The sequence below is a fragment of the Podarcis vaucheri genome (genome assembly GCF_965113315.1).
Source record: "Podarcis vaucheri genome assembly, chromosome: Z".
NCBI lineage: Eukaryota > Metazoa > Chordata > Lepidosauria > Squamata > Lacertidae > Podarcis > Podarcis vaucheri.
Window position 1 is genome coordinate 37,787,113 of NC_138758.1, and position 13,151 is coordinate 37,800,263.

The window sequence follows — 13,151 nt, forward strand, 5'->3', positions numbered from 1 at the left end:
GGAAAGGAAAGGGAGCCGTTTCTACAGTTTCCAGATGATAATCTAATCAACCAGTCACATGTCACTGGGGAGACAAACAGCCTCTGCAGAACATTCAACAATGGAGGCCTGGGCAAGGGGGCAGGGCTGGAAAGGGAGCCAGCTATGACCACATTCATTCCATAAGACGCACAGACATTTCCCCTTACTTTTTAGGAGGAAAAAAGTGCATCTTATGGAGTGAAAAATATGGTGATTATAATAATAATGTTATTATTTGTATCCCATCTGTCTGACTGGGTCACCCCAAACACTCTGGGTGGCTTCCAACAGATATATGGACATAATAAAACATCAAACATTAAAAACTTCACTATACAGGGCTGCCTTCAGATGTCTTCTAAAACTTGTAAAGTTATTTATCTCCTTGACATTTGACAGGAGGGCATTCCACAGGGTACGCACAACTCCCGAGAAGGCCCTCTTCCTGGTTCCCTGTAGCTTTGCTTCTCGCAATGAGGGAACCACCAGAAAGCCTTCGGAGGTGGACCTCAGTGTCCAGGCTGAACGATGGGGGTGGAGACGCTCCTTCAGGTATACTGGGCCGAAGCCATGTAGGGCTTTAAAGATCAGCACCAATACTTGGAATTGTGCACAGAAACGTACTGGAAGCCAGTGTAGATCCTTTAGGACCGGTGCAATATGGTCCTGGCTGTCACTTTCAGTCACCAGTCCAGCTACTGCATACTGGATTTGTTGTAGTTTCTGAGTTAACCTTCAAAGCTAGCCCCACGTGGAGCGCATTGAAGCAACTGATCCTCAACATAAAGAGGGGATATCAGCAGTGGGGCTGGCATGGTAGGGCTTTGGGGCAGAATGAGCTGCAGAATGAGCAGGGGAAACCTCAAATTCAATAAGGATAGCGTACCACATTCTGAAGTAAGTGAAGTATTATGTATTACCAGTTAAAGAGAGTCTGTCCTCCAGCTATGGGCAAAGAAAATGGGAGTAGAAGTGATCCCATGCTGGATTCATTTTGTAAACCACTGAGGTATGGAAGAAGAAGAAGTGTATATGGTTTATTAAATAAAAATGATTAAAAATAATAATTCCTGATTCCCAGGTCAATGGGGAGGAATGAGCACTCAAAAAGACTAGGTTTTTGTGAAGTCACAGCTATGATGATGATTTGTAGTAGTATTAATAATTACTATTATTTACTGAAATTGTATTTCAGCCTTTCTCCAAAACTAGCCCAGGGCAGCAAACACATAAACGATGGAACAATTAAAACACCTGAAAACAACTCCAATGCGGAAGCATTTTTTATTGAGATGTCAACATTTAGGCAAAAGCTAGGGATTTTGAGCTTGACCATTGCCAAAGTTTGGTTGGTTTTCATCTGCAGCTGTCATGAAGTTGTTTCATTTTTATAGCAGGAGTTGTTCTCTAAGTATCAATGTTTGATTTGTTTTTAATCATGGAAGTCACTTAACAAGATCCATGGGCAGAAAAGGGTAAAAATAACAATAGTAAGTTAAGGGGGAGGCAGCACACACACACAAACTCACTCAATTGGTTAGGCAGTCCATCACCACTTAAAGCCAGGAAGAGGAACCTATGGGTCTATGGATGTTGCTGGGCAACAACTCCCATCATTTCTGACCAGAGCCTAAGGTGGCTGAGGTTGATGAGAATTGGAGTCCAGCAATACCTAGAGGGCAACAGGTGAGCTACTCCTGCTTTAGGGCAATTACAATCTTAGAATTGTAGAGCAAGAAGGAACCACAGGGCTCACCTAGTCCAACCCCCAGCAATGCAATAATCTTTTGTCCAACATAGGGCTCAAACCCACAACCCTGAGATTAAGAGTCTCATGCTTTATGGACTGAACTATCCCAGCCAGCTTTAAACTAGGAATGGGAAACCCCAGATCTTCCAGATGTTTGGCTACACTACCCAACCACCACCCCTGTTTTCCATGCCGGCTGATGGGAGTTGGGTGTCCACCAACATCTGGAGGACCCTGTCAGGGATGGGACCTTGTATTCAAGCAACATTTAGAAGGCCACAGGTTCCCACATCTTTGGATAGCCGCTGAGATAAACAATAGGAAGGGTCTCTACCTGTAACACCAACACCAACAAGGAGGCTTCATGGCTTTTGAGCAAAACTGAGCACTACTCACCCACACATACATTCTCATCATCCAGCTCTGCGGAGCTATTGCGATAGTAGCCCAGCCGGCAGTGCTGGCAGTGCTGCCCCCTAGTGTTGTGTTTGCAGCTGATGCAGGTCACTAGGTTCAGGAAGTCAATGAAGCTGCAGCGATTAGAGTGACCGTAACATTCACAATCTGTGGAAGCAAAAGGAGCAGGAAAATATGTGGGTGGGAAATCAAGCTTCTCTCTGGCATACCATACAATGTCAGGGGCTGTTGCAATAAAAGGCACCTTGCAGGGAGAGGAACTGCATGCAAAGAGTGCTTTAGCCGCATGAAGAGGAGAATGCAACCAGCTGGGTTGATTGCTCAGCTGCCACTGTTTAGGGGTCCATTCTGGGGTCCAGTTCTTTACTCTTTGGGGCTATTCCTAGGGTATAGAATGTCCTTGTTTGGTATCCTAGATCAGGGATGGGGGTGTGTGGCTTCTTTGGCCCTCCAGATGCTGTTGGACTCCAATTGTCCCTGACTACTGGCTATGCTGGCTAAGGTTGGTAGGAGTTGGGAGCCCAACAACATCTGGAGGGCACCAGATTTTTCATCCCTGATCTAAGAGAACTAGAAGGCCTTCATAGCTAGAATCTTTAAGCCTTTATGTCTCTGGATCTGTTTACAGCATATTTTGCAAATTATCTCCTGGGAAGAAAATAGTCGCCCTTACTAATAGCAGTAGTTATACCAGAGCAAATGTAAGTTTCTGCAGGGCCCCAGGAATCTATCTGGAGCAAACCTCATCGCAGAAGCTCTTGGCTCCACACTGGGCTACTATGATCTTTTGCATCAGGAATGGGGAACATCTGTGGATCTCCAAATCTCACTAGCCTCCCAATGAGCATCAGTTCTAGCCAGTATGGCCAATGGCTAAGGATGATGGGAGCTGGGAGTCCAGCAATATATTGAGGGCCTGACATCTTGACCTTGCTTATTTTAAGATAGGGCATGCCTGGAAGGATCATGCCCAAGCAAAGTAGCTGGGGTCACAATCCCCTCTCACAGTTTAGCAAGGATAGCTCATTCTGTGCACGTCCATCCCTTCAGAGGGAGAGCAGATGATGACATTCTAGACACACAAGGTAGGCATGCATTCTCCAGTTGAGACTTTTAGCTGGAGTCATTAGTTCAAGATTGATTCTGCAATGAATGGAGCGAAAGAAGCAGGGGAATGACAAAGGCACACGGACATGAAGAGGAAGCAGGCAAGTGATGGACAGGCAAAGCACCAATGAGTTTCAAGAGGCAGAGCTTTCCCCCCTCCACACTATACAGCAAAGGAAGGAAAATAGAGCCTGAAGAAACCAGGCTGTTTCTCTCAGGGATGTCCCCACTGATATCACCAAGACTATGCCGGAACAAGTGGCATACCTGAAGGCAGCGGGCTAGTTGAGGGGAGTTGCATGACAAGTTTGTGGGGCACACACATCTCTGGTCAGGGGCTCATGGGAAATAGCTGCCATTTGCCTAACGGTAGGACCGGTCATCACTGTTTAATTCCAACTTACTTGCAACTTTTCAGAGTTATCCTGGGCTGCATCCGATGCTTGTCCTACTCAGAGTAGACCCAATGAGATCAACAAACAGGATGAACTTGGATCCATTAATTTCAGACAACACTCAATGCCAACCATTGAATTGCTCCCAGTTTCTCAACTTACCTTTAAACGTTTCAACGGGTGCCAGTGGGATGGAGCCAGATTTGAGCCGGATGAGTTTGGAAACCTTGGGAGATTCTTGGGAAGATGAAAAGACACCACTTTTTTTTTTGCCTCCCCCTATTTGACCCATACAGGTGACACCTTCTATGCTACAGAGAAGCAGGTTTAGCAGGACACAGACCAACTTATAACAATCACAGCGACACACCACCACAATCCTGTCTCAGCACAGTAACAGGCAGATTTCGCCCCCTGCCACACAGTGACTATTTTTGCCATCTTCTTCTCCTGAAGTCTGACTCTTGAAAGTGCCATCACGTTACAGACCTCCTTCATGGGGCTCATCCATACATACACAGTAGTCAGGCCCAAAGCCAGACTGATTTTCCCACCTCCTTTTGTACAAGTGGAAAACAGCTTCCTTATGAACTACAATAGAGCTTCTTTACAATCCTCAGCACCCTTAACACTTCCAAAGATCCTTTGTGGGAAGTCACAACTGTTTAAAGTGGTACAATACTCCTTTAATTGTAGAGTGCAGATGGGGTCCTATAGGCTGAAGATCATAAAGACACAGAGCATCAAGGTGGTTGTCAGGGACTGGTTGTTGTTGTTGTTTTGCAATTCATTTTCCTATGACTTCACTGTTTTTCGTCACACCCACCCATGTGTGGAATGCTCCAGTCATCTGATACAGCAAACTCTCAAACAGAGTGGAAAATCTGTAGACTTCTAGATGTTGCTAGACTCCATCTCCCACAATCTCTGATCACTGACCATGCTGACTGCAGGGACTGATGGGAGCTGAAGTGGAACACCTGGAGGGCCACAGCTTCTTCACTTTTGCCCTAGAGCCGTGGTTCACAAACTTTCCTCTCCCTCCCTTGCACCACTTTTGAAAATTGCTGAAGGTCTTGGCAGATCACTTAACAGTTTGTCTGCCAGTTGTAACAACGGTGAGGTGCTGTGCTAGATGCTGTAAGATTTTTAATTGTATTTTTTACAGGCACACAACAACTGAATGAACTTGTGGACCACTGCTGTAGAGTCTAGTCTAGGAAAAATTACACCGTAATAAAGTTGTTAAGTCTGAAAAGCGGCACAAGCATCTTTTGCTGTTATTGCTGCAACAACCCAAGAGGTTGGAAACCGTCAAAATGTTTACTTTAAACATGTTTGCCACACAAACTAAAATACATCTCCCTACTCCTGCTGGAAAAGACTTTGTGCTGCCTTGAACCTTTCTAGACTCAGACTATGTAGGAATGAAAAGCATCATTAGCAACAACACCAGGATTGTTGTTATTGTTATTATTCAGGACTGCAGCCCATGGGGGGGAGTACTTTACCCTTTCCTTTGTGGCAGCTAGACTGGTGACTGGGAGCGGCTGCTGAGACCACAAAACACCAGTCTTGAAAGACCTACATTGGCTCCCAGTACGTTTCCGAGCACAATTCAAAGTGTTGGTGCTGACCTTTAAAGCCTTAAACGGCCTCGGTCCAGTATACCTGAAGGAGCGTCTCCACCTCCATCATTCTACCCGGACACTGAGGTCCAGCACCGAGGGCCTTCTGGTGGTTCCCTCACTACGAGAAGCCAAGTTACAAGGAACCAGGCAGAGGGCCTTCTCAGTAGTGGCACCCACCCTGTGGAACGCCCTCCCAGCAGATGCCAAAGAAAAGAACACCAGACTTTTAGAAGACATCTGAAAGCAGCCCTGTTTAGGGAAGCTTTTAATGTTTGACGGACTATTGTATTTTAATATTTTGTTGGAAGCCGCCCAGAGTGGATAGGAAAACCAAGCCAGATGGCCAGGGTATAAATAATAAATTTTTATTATTTATTATTATTATTATTATTGTTATTTCCACCCCAGCTATGATACTATGATGGAAACTGCTATGCACATCAATGAGATTCTTCCCCCACCTTCTCCCAAGGCTTAATGTAGCAGTGGGTGGCTGCGGGAAGACACAGCTGAGGAGGAAAGGATTAAACCTGAGTAAAGTTGTCACTCACAGGGTGTAGTAGTAAATTTAAAGTCTCCTTAAGAAATGGGAATTCCTGTTTAGTTTCTCTCTCAATTATTTCAAGGGAAGCACATGCTTAGGCCTATTTTTCAACGCACGGGAGGGAGCACGCTCATTACCTATAGAGTTATAGGCCACAAAACAAAGCAAAGCAAAACAAAACCCACTAGCAGGCGAGCTAGACAATAAGGTGGCTACTTTCAACCAAGCGCACTAGCCAATTCTCAGCAAGCCATCAGAAAATTACCTGATTTCTTGCCGTGCCTTTTGGCAGCGCCATGACCCGTTTTGCTCTTGGGAGGGGCTGCGTTTGAGATGAAAGACAAATACACAAACAATGGATAAATAGGGAGGGGTGGGGTGGATTCTCAGCTTCTGGTCCAACAAGGCTAGAAGGAAGATTAGTAGGAAGAGCCTGGCTGCTAGATCAGATCAAAGGCTTATCTAGACCAGCATCCTCTTTCTTAGAGCAGCCAATCAGATGCACGTGGGATGCTGACAAGCAGAGCAGGAGTGCAACACGCTCTCTCCCAGTTGTGATCCTCAGCAACTGCTGTTCTGAGGCATTTAGTCCCTGATAAATGGAACTGGTACCTAGGCACTGGTAGTTTTGCCCTCCCTGAATTTCTCTCTCCCTCTTTTTAAGCCATTAAAACATGGTGGCTATTGCCATCTCTTGTGTTGGTGAATTCTGCCGTTTGGCTATGCATAGAAGTGACTGGAACCTCAATCAAAGCCTTTCTCAAAATGGTTCTGATTTAACAGTTAAAGCAAGAGTGGGGAACTTGTAGCCTTCCAGATGTTGTTGGACCAACTCCCATCCTCCCCAACTGTTGCTTATGCTGGCTGGGGCTGATGGAAGTTGGAGTCTGACAACATCTCAAGAGCCACAGGCTCCTCATTCCTGTCCAGATTCTAAACAGGAGAAGAGCAAAGGGTCTTTCAAAGTTGAGAAGAGAAAATTTGTGTGGCCTGTTGGTCAGAAATGGGAGAAGTTACACTTGGGAAATTCCCCTGTTCTCTACACAACTCTGAAAGGCATGGGGATTTTCAGAGGTTGGCCCCATCAGACTTGTGTTGCAAGGAATCCTACCAGGCCACATTTCATGCTGTAAAAGTGGATCCAAGAGCAGCCATGAAATGGACAGCCAAGGGTTGGACTTAATACTTATTGTTCCTTAGAGAAGGTTCTAGGCCAGCCTTGCCCAACCTGTTGCCCTCCGGATGTTTTGAACAGCAACTTTCAATCAGCCCCAGCCAGCACAGCCAAAACACCTGAAAACTGAAAACAGCTGGAAGGCAACAGTTTGGGGAAAGTTGGTCAAGGATCGAGTTTTCTATTATTTATCACTAGCAGGTTTGTACCTGGGGCTGCTTAGGAATTCTGATGAACCAAAAGCCACCAGTACAGTTTTGAAAAGTTCACCCTGCCATCTCAATTCAAAATGGTGCCCAAGGTTATCCAAGCATAGATGAAAACCATCATGCACTGGTTATGTTATCCTAAGAGGTGTCTAAATGCACAGTGAAGAAACAAACTCCCAAAATAGATTTACAGCTGCATTTTTCAGATGGGAGGGACTTTTGACGGTGGGCGACAGAAAAGTATGTCCTGTGCAGGGCAGTGGTGGGTGGGCACACAAACCTTATGGGTTACAAACCTATATAAAACAGCTAGGTCCCAGAGGCCCAGTGTGGACTGTAACTAGGATAACCATAGACAGTGGAGGCCAGGAATCATATTTGCACAGAAGAGGGAATGATGCTTTTCAGCGCTGGAGGTGAAACACCCTGCTGTTGCCCGCAAGATGGGGGGGGGGAATACTCTGTAAGTCTCCCGTGCCAGGCAGGGAGGGAAATCCTTTCTGAATGCCCTCCTCCTGCTCAGGGACTGGCTTCTCCCTTAAGTGCAAAGCCCGGTCACACTGCCAGGCCGATGGGGGAGATCTCCCCCTCCTGTCTGGCGACAAAGCTGGGTATTGGAATGCCTCCCCTCTCACTAATTCAGCAGGAGGGGAGATGTTCTGTTCAGCTTTCTTGCTGGTCCCTCCCTGCCCCCAGAGGCTGGGGAGAAGGCAGCAAAGCTGGGCAGCGGAACAGGGGTGCCACGCTTTGAGGCTCTGCACAGATGGCTGTGCATTGGGGGGGGGGGGGAAGGACTGCACCATATGAAATCCACAAGGCCCAGCAGCAGCCTGGCTGTCCTCCTTTACCTCAAGTCGCCTTATCCAAACACACCTCCCCTAAACACTCTTTTCAATTACTGCGGCAATCACATTAAGAGTCCTCTTAAAAAAAAAATTAAGCCCAGAGGGTGCCAGTATCTCTGCGGGGCTACGGTGATGGCAGAGCTGCTGGGCAGAGGAAACTGCCAAAGAGTTCTGCGTGCCCCACGGAGCGAGGTTTGTGCCAATGCAGAATTGCACCGCAATACTCAGGCTGCTGCAGCTGTTTGTGTTACAAAGCTGTTGAAGGCGAACATGCTCAGAGCAGAGGAGGAGGCCCTGGTGGGACGCAAATCATTTTCCCAAGGAGAGAGTGAGCGAGAGAGCGCATATAGATGTTTCACTCCAGGCTGCTGCTTTCATCAGTCTCGCCTCCCCCCCCCCTTGCCCAACTACCAGCATTATTTACTACCCAGATCTCAAGCTCTTGGAAAAGTGATGCCTGTCCCAACTCTGGTCACTGGCAGCCATCCAGCTTGCTAAGGATATTCAGGGCTGGCAAATTGCATGAGAAAATCTGCTGACTTCAGGAAATTTGCTGCTCAAGGATACCCCTTGTCCCCCACATTCATATGACTTGCCATACACCAGCCTTCCCCAACCTGGGGCCCTCTAGATGTTTTGGAACTACAACTCCCATCAGCCCCAGCTCATATTGGGAGGGTGGCAAATATAGTGGATTGCATCAACAGTCCATCTAGCCTACGTCACACCTTACATTTAAAGCACATTTAGCACACTTAAAGCACATGGGCTCACAGCCCAAGTTCATTTGCCCATAGTCTTTTGTCCAGAATTGGTGCAAACCACAGATTCATTCTCCTGCACAAGCTCCCACTACTCCATCATTTCCATGGTTCTTGCAGAGGAAAACTTCCCAATGAGTAGGGCATAAAAAGGGTTGGCTTCCTTGATAAGGGGGCAACTAGCAGAAGATTCCCAGGTTCTTTGGCAATAGGTAGAATAGGCTTTTCCACTGCCACAACTGCCTGCTGCTTGCCCTCTGCAACCCACTGCATCACTTTCCAGTAAGAGGGATCAAAGTGAGTAGGAGGCTGCTGCTATTTTTCTCACGTATACAAGTTGTACAAGTGACAATAAAGTATTTCAATTTTCCCTGCTTGAAGGGGGCAAGCAGGCAGAGATGTAGTGTCTTTGCATGGTTTAGCCACTAGGTGGCACTGCACTTAATGGTAAATACAGGTTCCACTATCAAAATGCTTATTATACAACAGCAAAAAAAAAACACTTATCCAAACACAAGGAATTGGTACCCAAACCTTCCTATACACACTGCGGATTCCGATATCCAAACAGTCAGACTTGCATGTAGTGCTGCAAACATATAAGCAGCCTTAAAGAAGTTTTACTTTTTTGTGTTTTGTTGGTCCAAGGCAGCTGTTTTGCCAGAAACCATACTGGGAGGGGCAGGGAGCGATCAGACAAGTAAGAGAGCATTTTGTCCTTCCTTGTTTGCCTTTTGTAAGGTTTCAGCAGATTTTCCTGAGGTATTTTGATGTTTAGGGGTCAAAATTCTATGTTTGGGAATGCATTAGAAATCTCCCCATAGGAATCAGTGGAAATCGTTATCTCATTATGTGAACGCTCACCTAATAAATGATTTCCTGAAAACACAATGTGTGCAGATAGTGAAACCTGCAAGTTTGTGAGTGGTGTCAATTATTCCCTGTATTTATTCTCCCTGAGCAGAAGTAAAGTTATTGTCTTAGCTTCCCCATTAGCATGTTCTCTAAGCCAGAGGTGAGGAATCTGTCATCCTTCAATTGTTGCTGGACTACTGCTCCCATAATCCGAGACTGCTGGTGTTGTTGGCTGGTGCTGATGGAGCTGGGACTCCATTATCTGGAGTGGCCACTGGTTCCTCAGTGACAGTAAGGAGCCTGGGGGCTCTGGAGACACTTGCTAGGATGACATGTGGGCCTTAGCAGCTGCTCAGTCACACTGACTCCTGATATGGGGTATTGGGTTTGAATCACCCCTCATTTAATCAGAGATAAGGCCCAGGTGGCGCTGTGGTCTAAACCACTGAGCCTCTTGGGCTTGCCGATTGGAAGGTTGGCAGTTCGAATCCCCGTGACGGGGTGAGCTCCCATTGCTTGGTCCCTGCTCCTGCCAACCTAGCAGTTCTAAAGCACGCCAAAGTGCAAGTAGATAAATAGGTACCACTCCGGTGGGAAGGTAAACGGCGTTTCCATGCACTGCTCTGGTTCGCCAGAAGCAGCTCAGTCATGCTGGCCACATGACCCGGAAGCTGTATGCCGGCTCCCTCGGCCAATAAAGCGAAATGAGCGCCACAACCCCAGATTCGTCCGCAACTGGACCTAAGGTCAGGGGTCCCTTTACCTTTACCTTTAAGGCCCATTCTGTATACATAGTATGCAGGAGTTCCATAAGATGCTCCAAGTCATTACAGCCACCTTTAGGTGGTGTCCCTTCACACTAGTCTTCCCTAGACACTTTGATAAACAACACAGAGAATACCTTTGTCTCTAATGTTACAAAGTGCTTTGCTGGCTCAGACCAAGTTCCATTTGTCTTAGTCTTCTGTTTCCAACAGAGGACAGTTGGATGCCTCTGTCTGGTACTTCCAAGCACAGCATGACTCACCCAGCACAGGCAGGATGTTTCTCAGAGTGCAAATGGAGGATTGACTGGTTGAGACATCACTCTGAGACTTGCTCATTGACATAGTCTGCTGATTGGCTTCCTGTGTCCAATATGAGGCACTCTTTTTAACCACAGAAGCCCTTGACAAGCTGGGCCCCAAAGAACACTTTCTAAACATTCTTCCCTTCCCACCCACTGGTGAACACCTGTTTTGTATCCTACCTTTCCAGGAATTTAAGTCAATGAGAGCCCAGAGAAGGGCCTTATTGGTGATGGCACCAGTGTGGAGGAACTCCCTTGCCCACACAGGACCTCTTGGCCACCTAGGGATCCTGGAAGAGTGAGGGAAGAAGGGGCCAAGTCCCCAAAGATTGCTGAGGGATGGGGACAAGCCCCCCAGAAATGATCAGGTAAAGAAGACTGCTGTTGTGAAGGTTTAATTGATAGAAGGAGAGAAAGAAGCGCAGCCACTTTTCCTAGAACTGAGAAACTGACTGCATCATCTTCCTTGCCGTGCTTTGGAAACAGAGCTTTTCTGTGGAGGGATGAGCTGAGCTGACTGCTAATATGCAAAGGCTGAGAGAGTGAGTGAGTTGAGGTTGAGAGAGAAAAAGCTGAGCCCTGAACAGTGTGCACCCAGAGCTTCCTTCTACACTTCTATGACATTCTTTGTCTCTTTTCAGCATGCTTAGAGTTCCTTTTGAATTTTTTAACATAATAATATTGGATTACTTTGAGTCCCTCCCATGCACACCTTAGAAACATTTCTGAGAGCCTAATGTCCACACACACCCAGTTCACATTTAAAGGCACTTTGCAAAATAATATGAGAATGGAAACATGGCCATCCTTTGAAATTCATGCTCTCCAAACTTCATGATAAAATTCTCCAACCAACCAATGTTTACAAAAATGCATATTATATTATGGGGAAATGTGTATAAAAATTAATATAGCATTTAAAATGACATACTAAAATGTATTATACATGGGGAAATTACTTGCAAAAATGTACAAACGAGTCAAAATTGCATGCAAAAATGTGTTTATTAGGAGAAATTTGCTCTAAGATGCTGATGAATTTTCATTATTTTTTTAAAATCATGAGCATTTTTCTTTAAATTAAAAAAAAGTGATTTGCTGTGCAAGAATGTGGAGGATCGAATTAAGAGTGGAAAACCTGGAAACTGAGGGAACTGAAATAGACAAATCCATCTTACGTGCCTTTTACATCTGTATTGGGCTGAAGCATACGTTTCATGGGAACTCTAATTGTGAATTGCTTGCCCTGCATTTTTAATGTTTGGTGTTTTACTTTTTTGTTTCTGCTGCTCTTTTTTATGCAAGGCCAGGCATAGGCAAACTTCGGCCCTCCAGATGTTTGGGACTACAATTCCCATCATCCCCGACCACTGGTCCTGTTAGCTAGGAATGATGGGAATTGTAGTCCCAAACATCTGGAGGGCCGGAGTCTGCCTATGCCTGTGCAAGGCATTTCAGCCTGATCCTCTAGAACAAAAGCTATGACTGTATGATATTCCTTAGTAGGTTGCTTTCAGCACCATGTTGTTGAAAAACATCATCACCATCAAGAGCGAGGATAATATAAACAACGTACACCTTCTCTTAGCATAGATCCTTAGGTAGCACTAGAGGGTGATATCAGCACACTTTGTGAGATCTGCTAGGTGTGCAGCAGGACAAAAAGTATTTAAGGTGGGAACCCTAAACGAGGGAGGGGGCAGGTAGTCCAACATAAACTACCAAGGACTGAGTATGCTCAGTTGATATGGCATGCTAGTTGACTGTTGGAGAATGTGTGGGTGGGCGGTCTTAAAATGAAGCGCTGTATATAAATTAAATAGACAACAACTGGGATGGGGATGGAATGGAGTATCCTGGAAAAGGAGCGCTCAACACTGCAAGGTTCTGTTGCAGGTCCCACTTGTAATCACCACCATCACTGCCACTGCAGAGATTTGCAGTGCTCCAAAACATGACCCTTTCTAGACTCAGTAGCTTAGCCGTTTACTTGTCACTCTATCAAACACCTTGCTTTGCATCTGGCAGTTCTTGGGGAAAGCTTTTGAGCTCGCCCTTCCCTTGTGGCAACAATTTTTCTCCCCCTCCCTTTTCTTCTTAGGACGGACCTGTCAATCAGTCAAGAAGATCTAGGGCAAGACTCACTGCGAGGCATAGTTTCAATTCTGCTTGGGGAAAATATATAGATACATATACAGACTCCAAAATCCAAGTGAGTTGGTTTCCCAAGGGAACAAGGAGGTATGGCAGTTTTTCATTTCCCCCCGTCTTAAGTTCAGTGTTCCACATTTGCACATCAGTTTGCCATTTATTTCTTTTCTTTTCTTTCTTTCTTTCTTTCTTTCTTTCTTTCTTTCTCTCTCTCTCTCTCTC

The 13,151-nt window shown here is 45.9% G+C and overlaps 1 protein-coding gene across 9 annotated transcripts in view; it reads right to left on the reverse strand.

Annotated features, from left to right (window-relative positions):
- Positions 1-13,151, reverse strand: part of NTNG2 (netrin G2) — a 123,804-nt gene that overhangs the window by 10,865 nt on the left and 99,788 nt on the right. For 5 of the 9 annotated variants that reach the window (XM_082207830.1, XM_082207832.1, XM_082207833.1 and 2 more), the window contains 3 exons: positions 6,131-6,187; positions 3,853-3,927; positions 2,168-2,335 (listed from right to left, as the gene is read on the reverse strand). In XM_082207830.1, coding sequence (XP_082063956.1) covers positions 2,168-2,335; positions 3,853-3,927; positions 6,131-6,187 — 300 coding nt within the window. The remainder of the gene's footprint in view (positions 1-2,167; positions 2,336-3,852; positions 3,928-6,130; positions 6,188-13,151) is intronic. The other 4 variants (XM_082207835.1, XM_082207837.1, XM_082207838.1 and 1 more) reach the window with 2 other exon arrangements.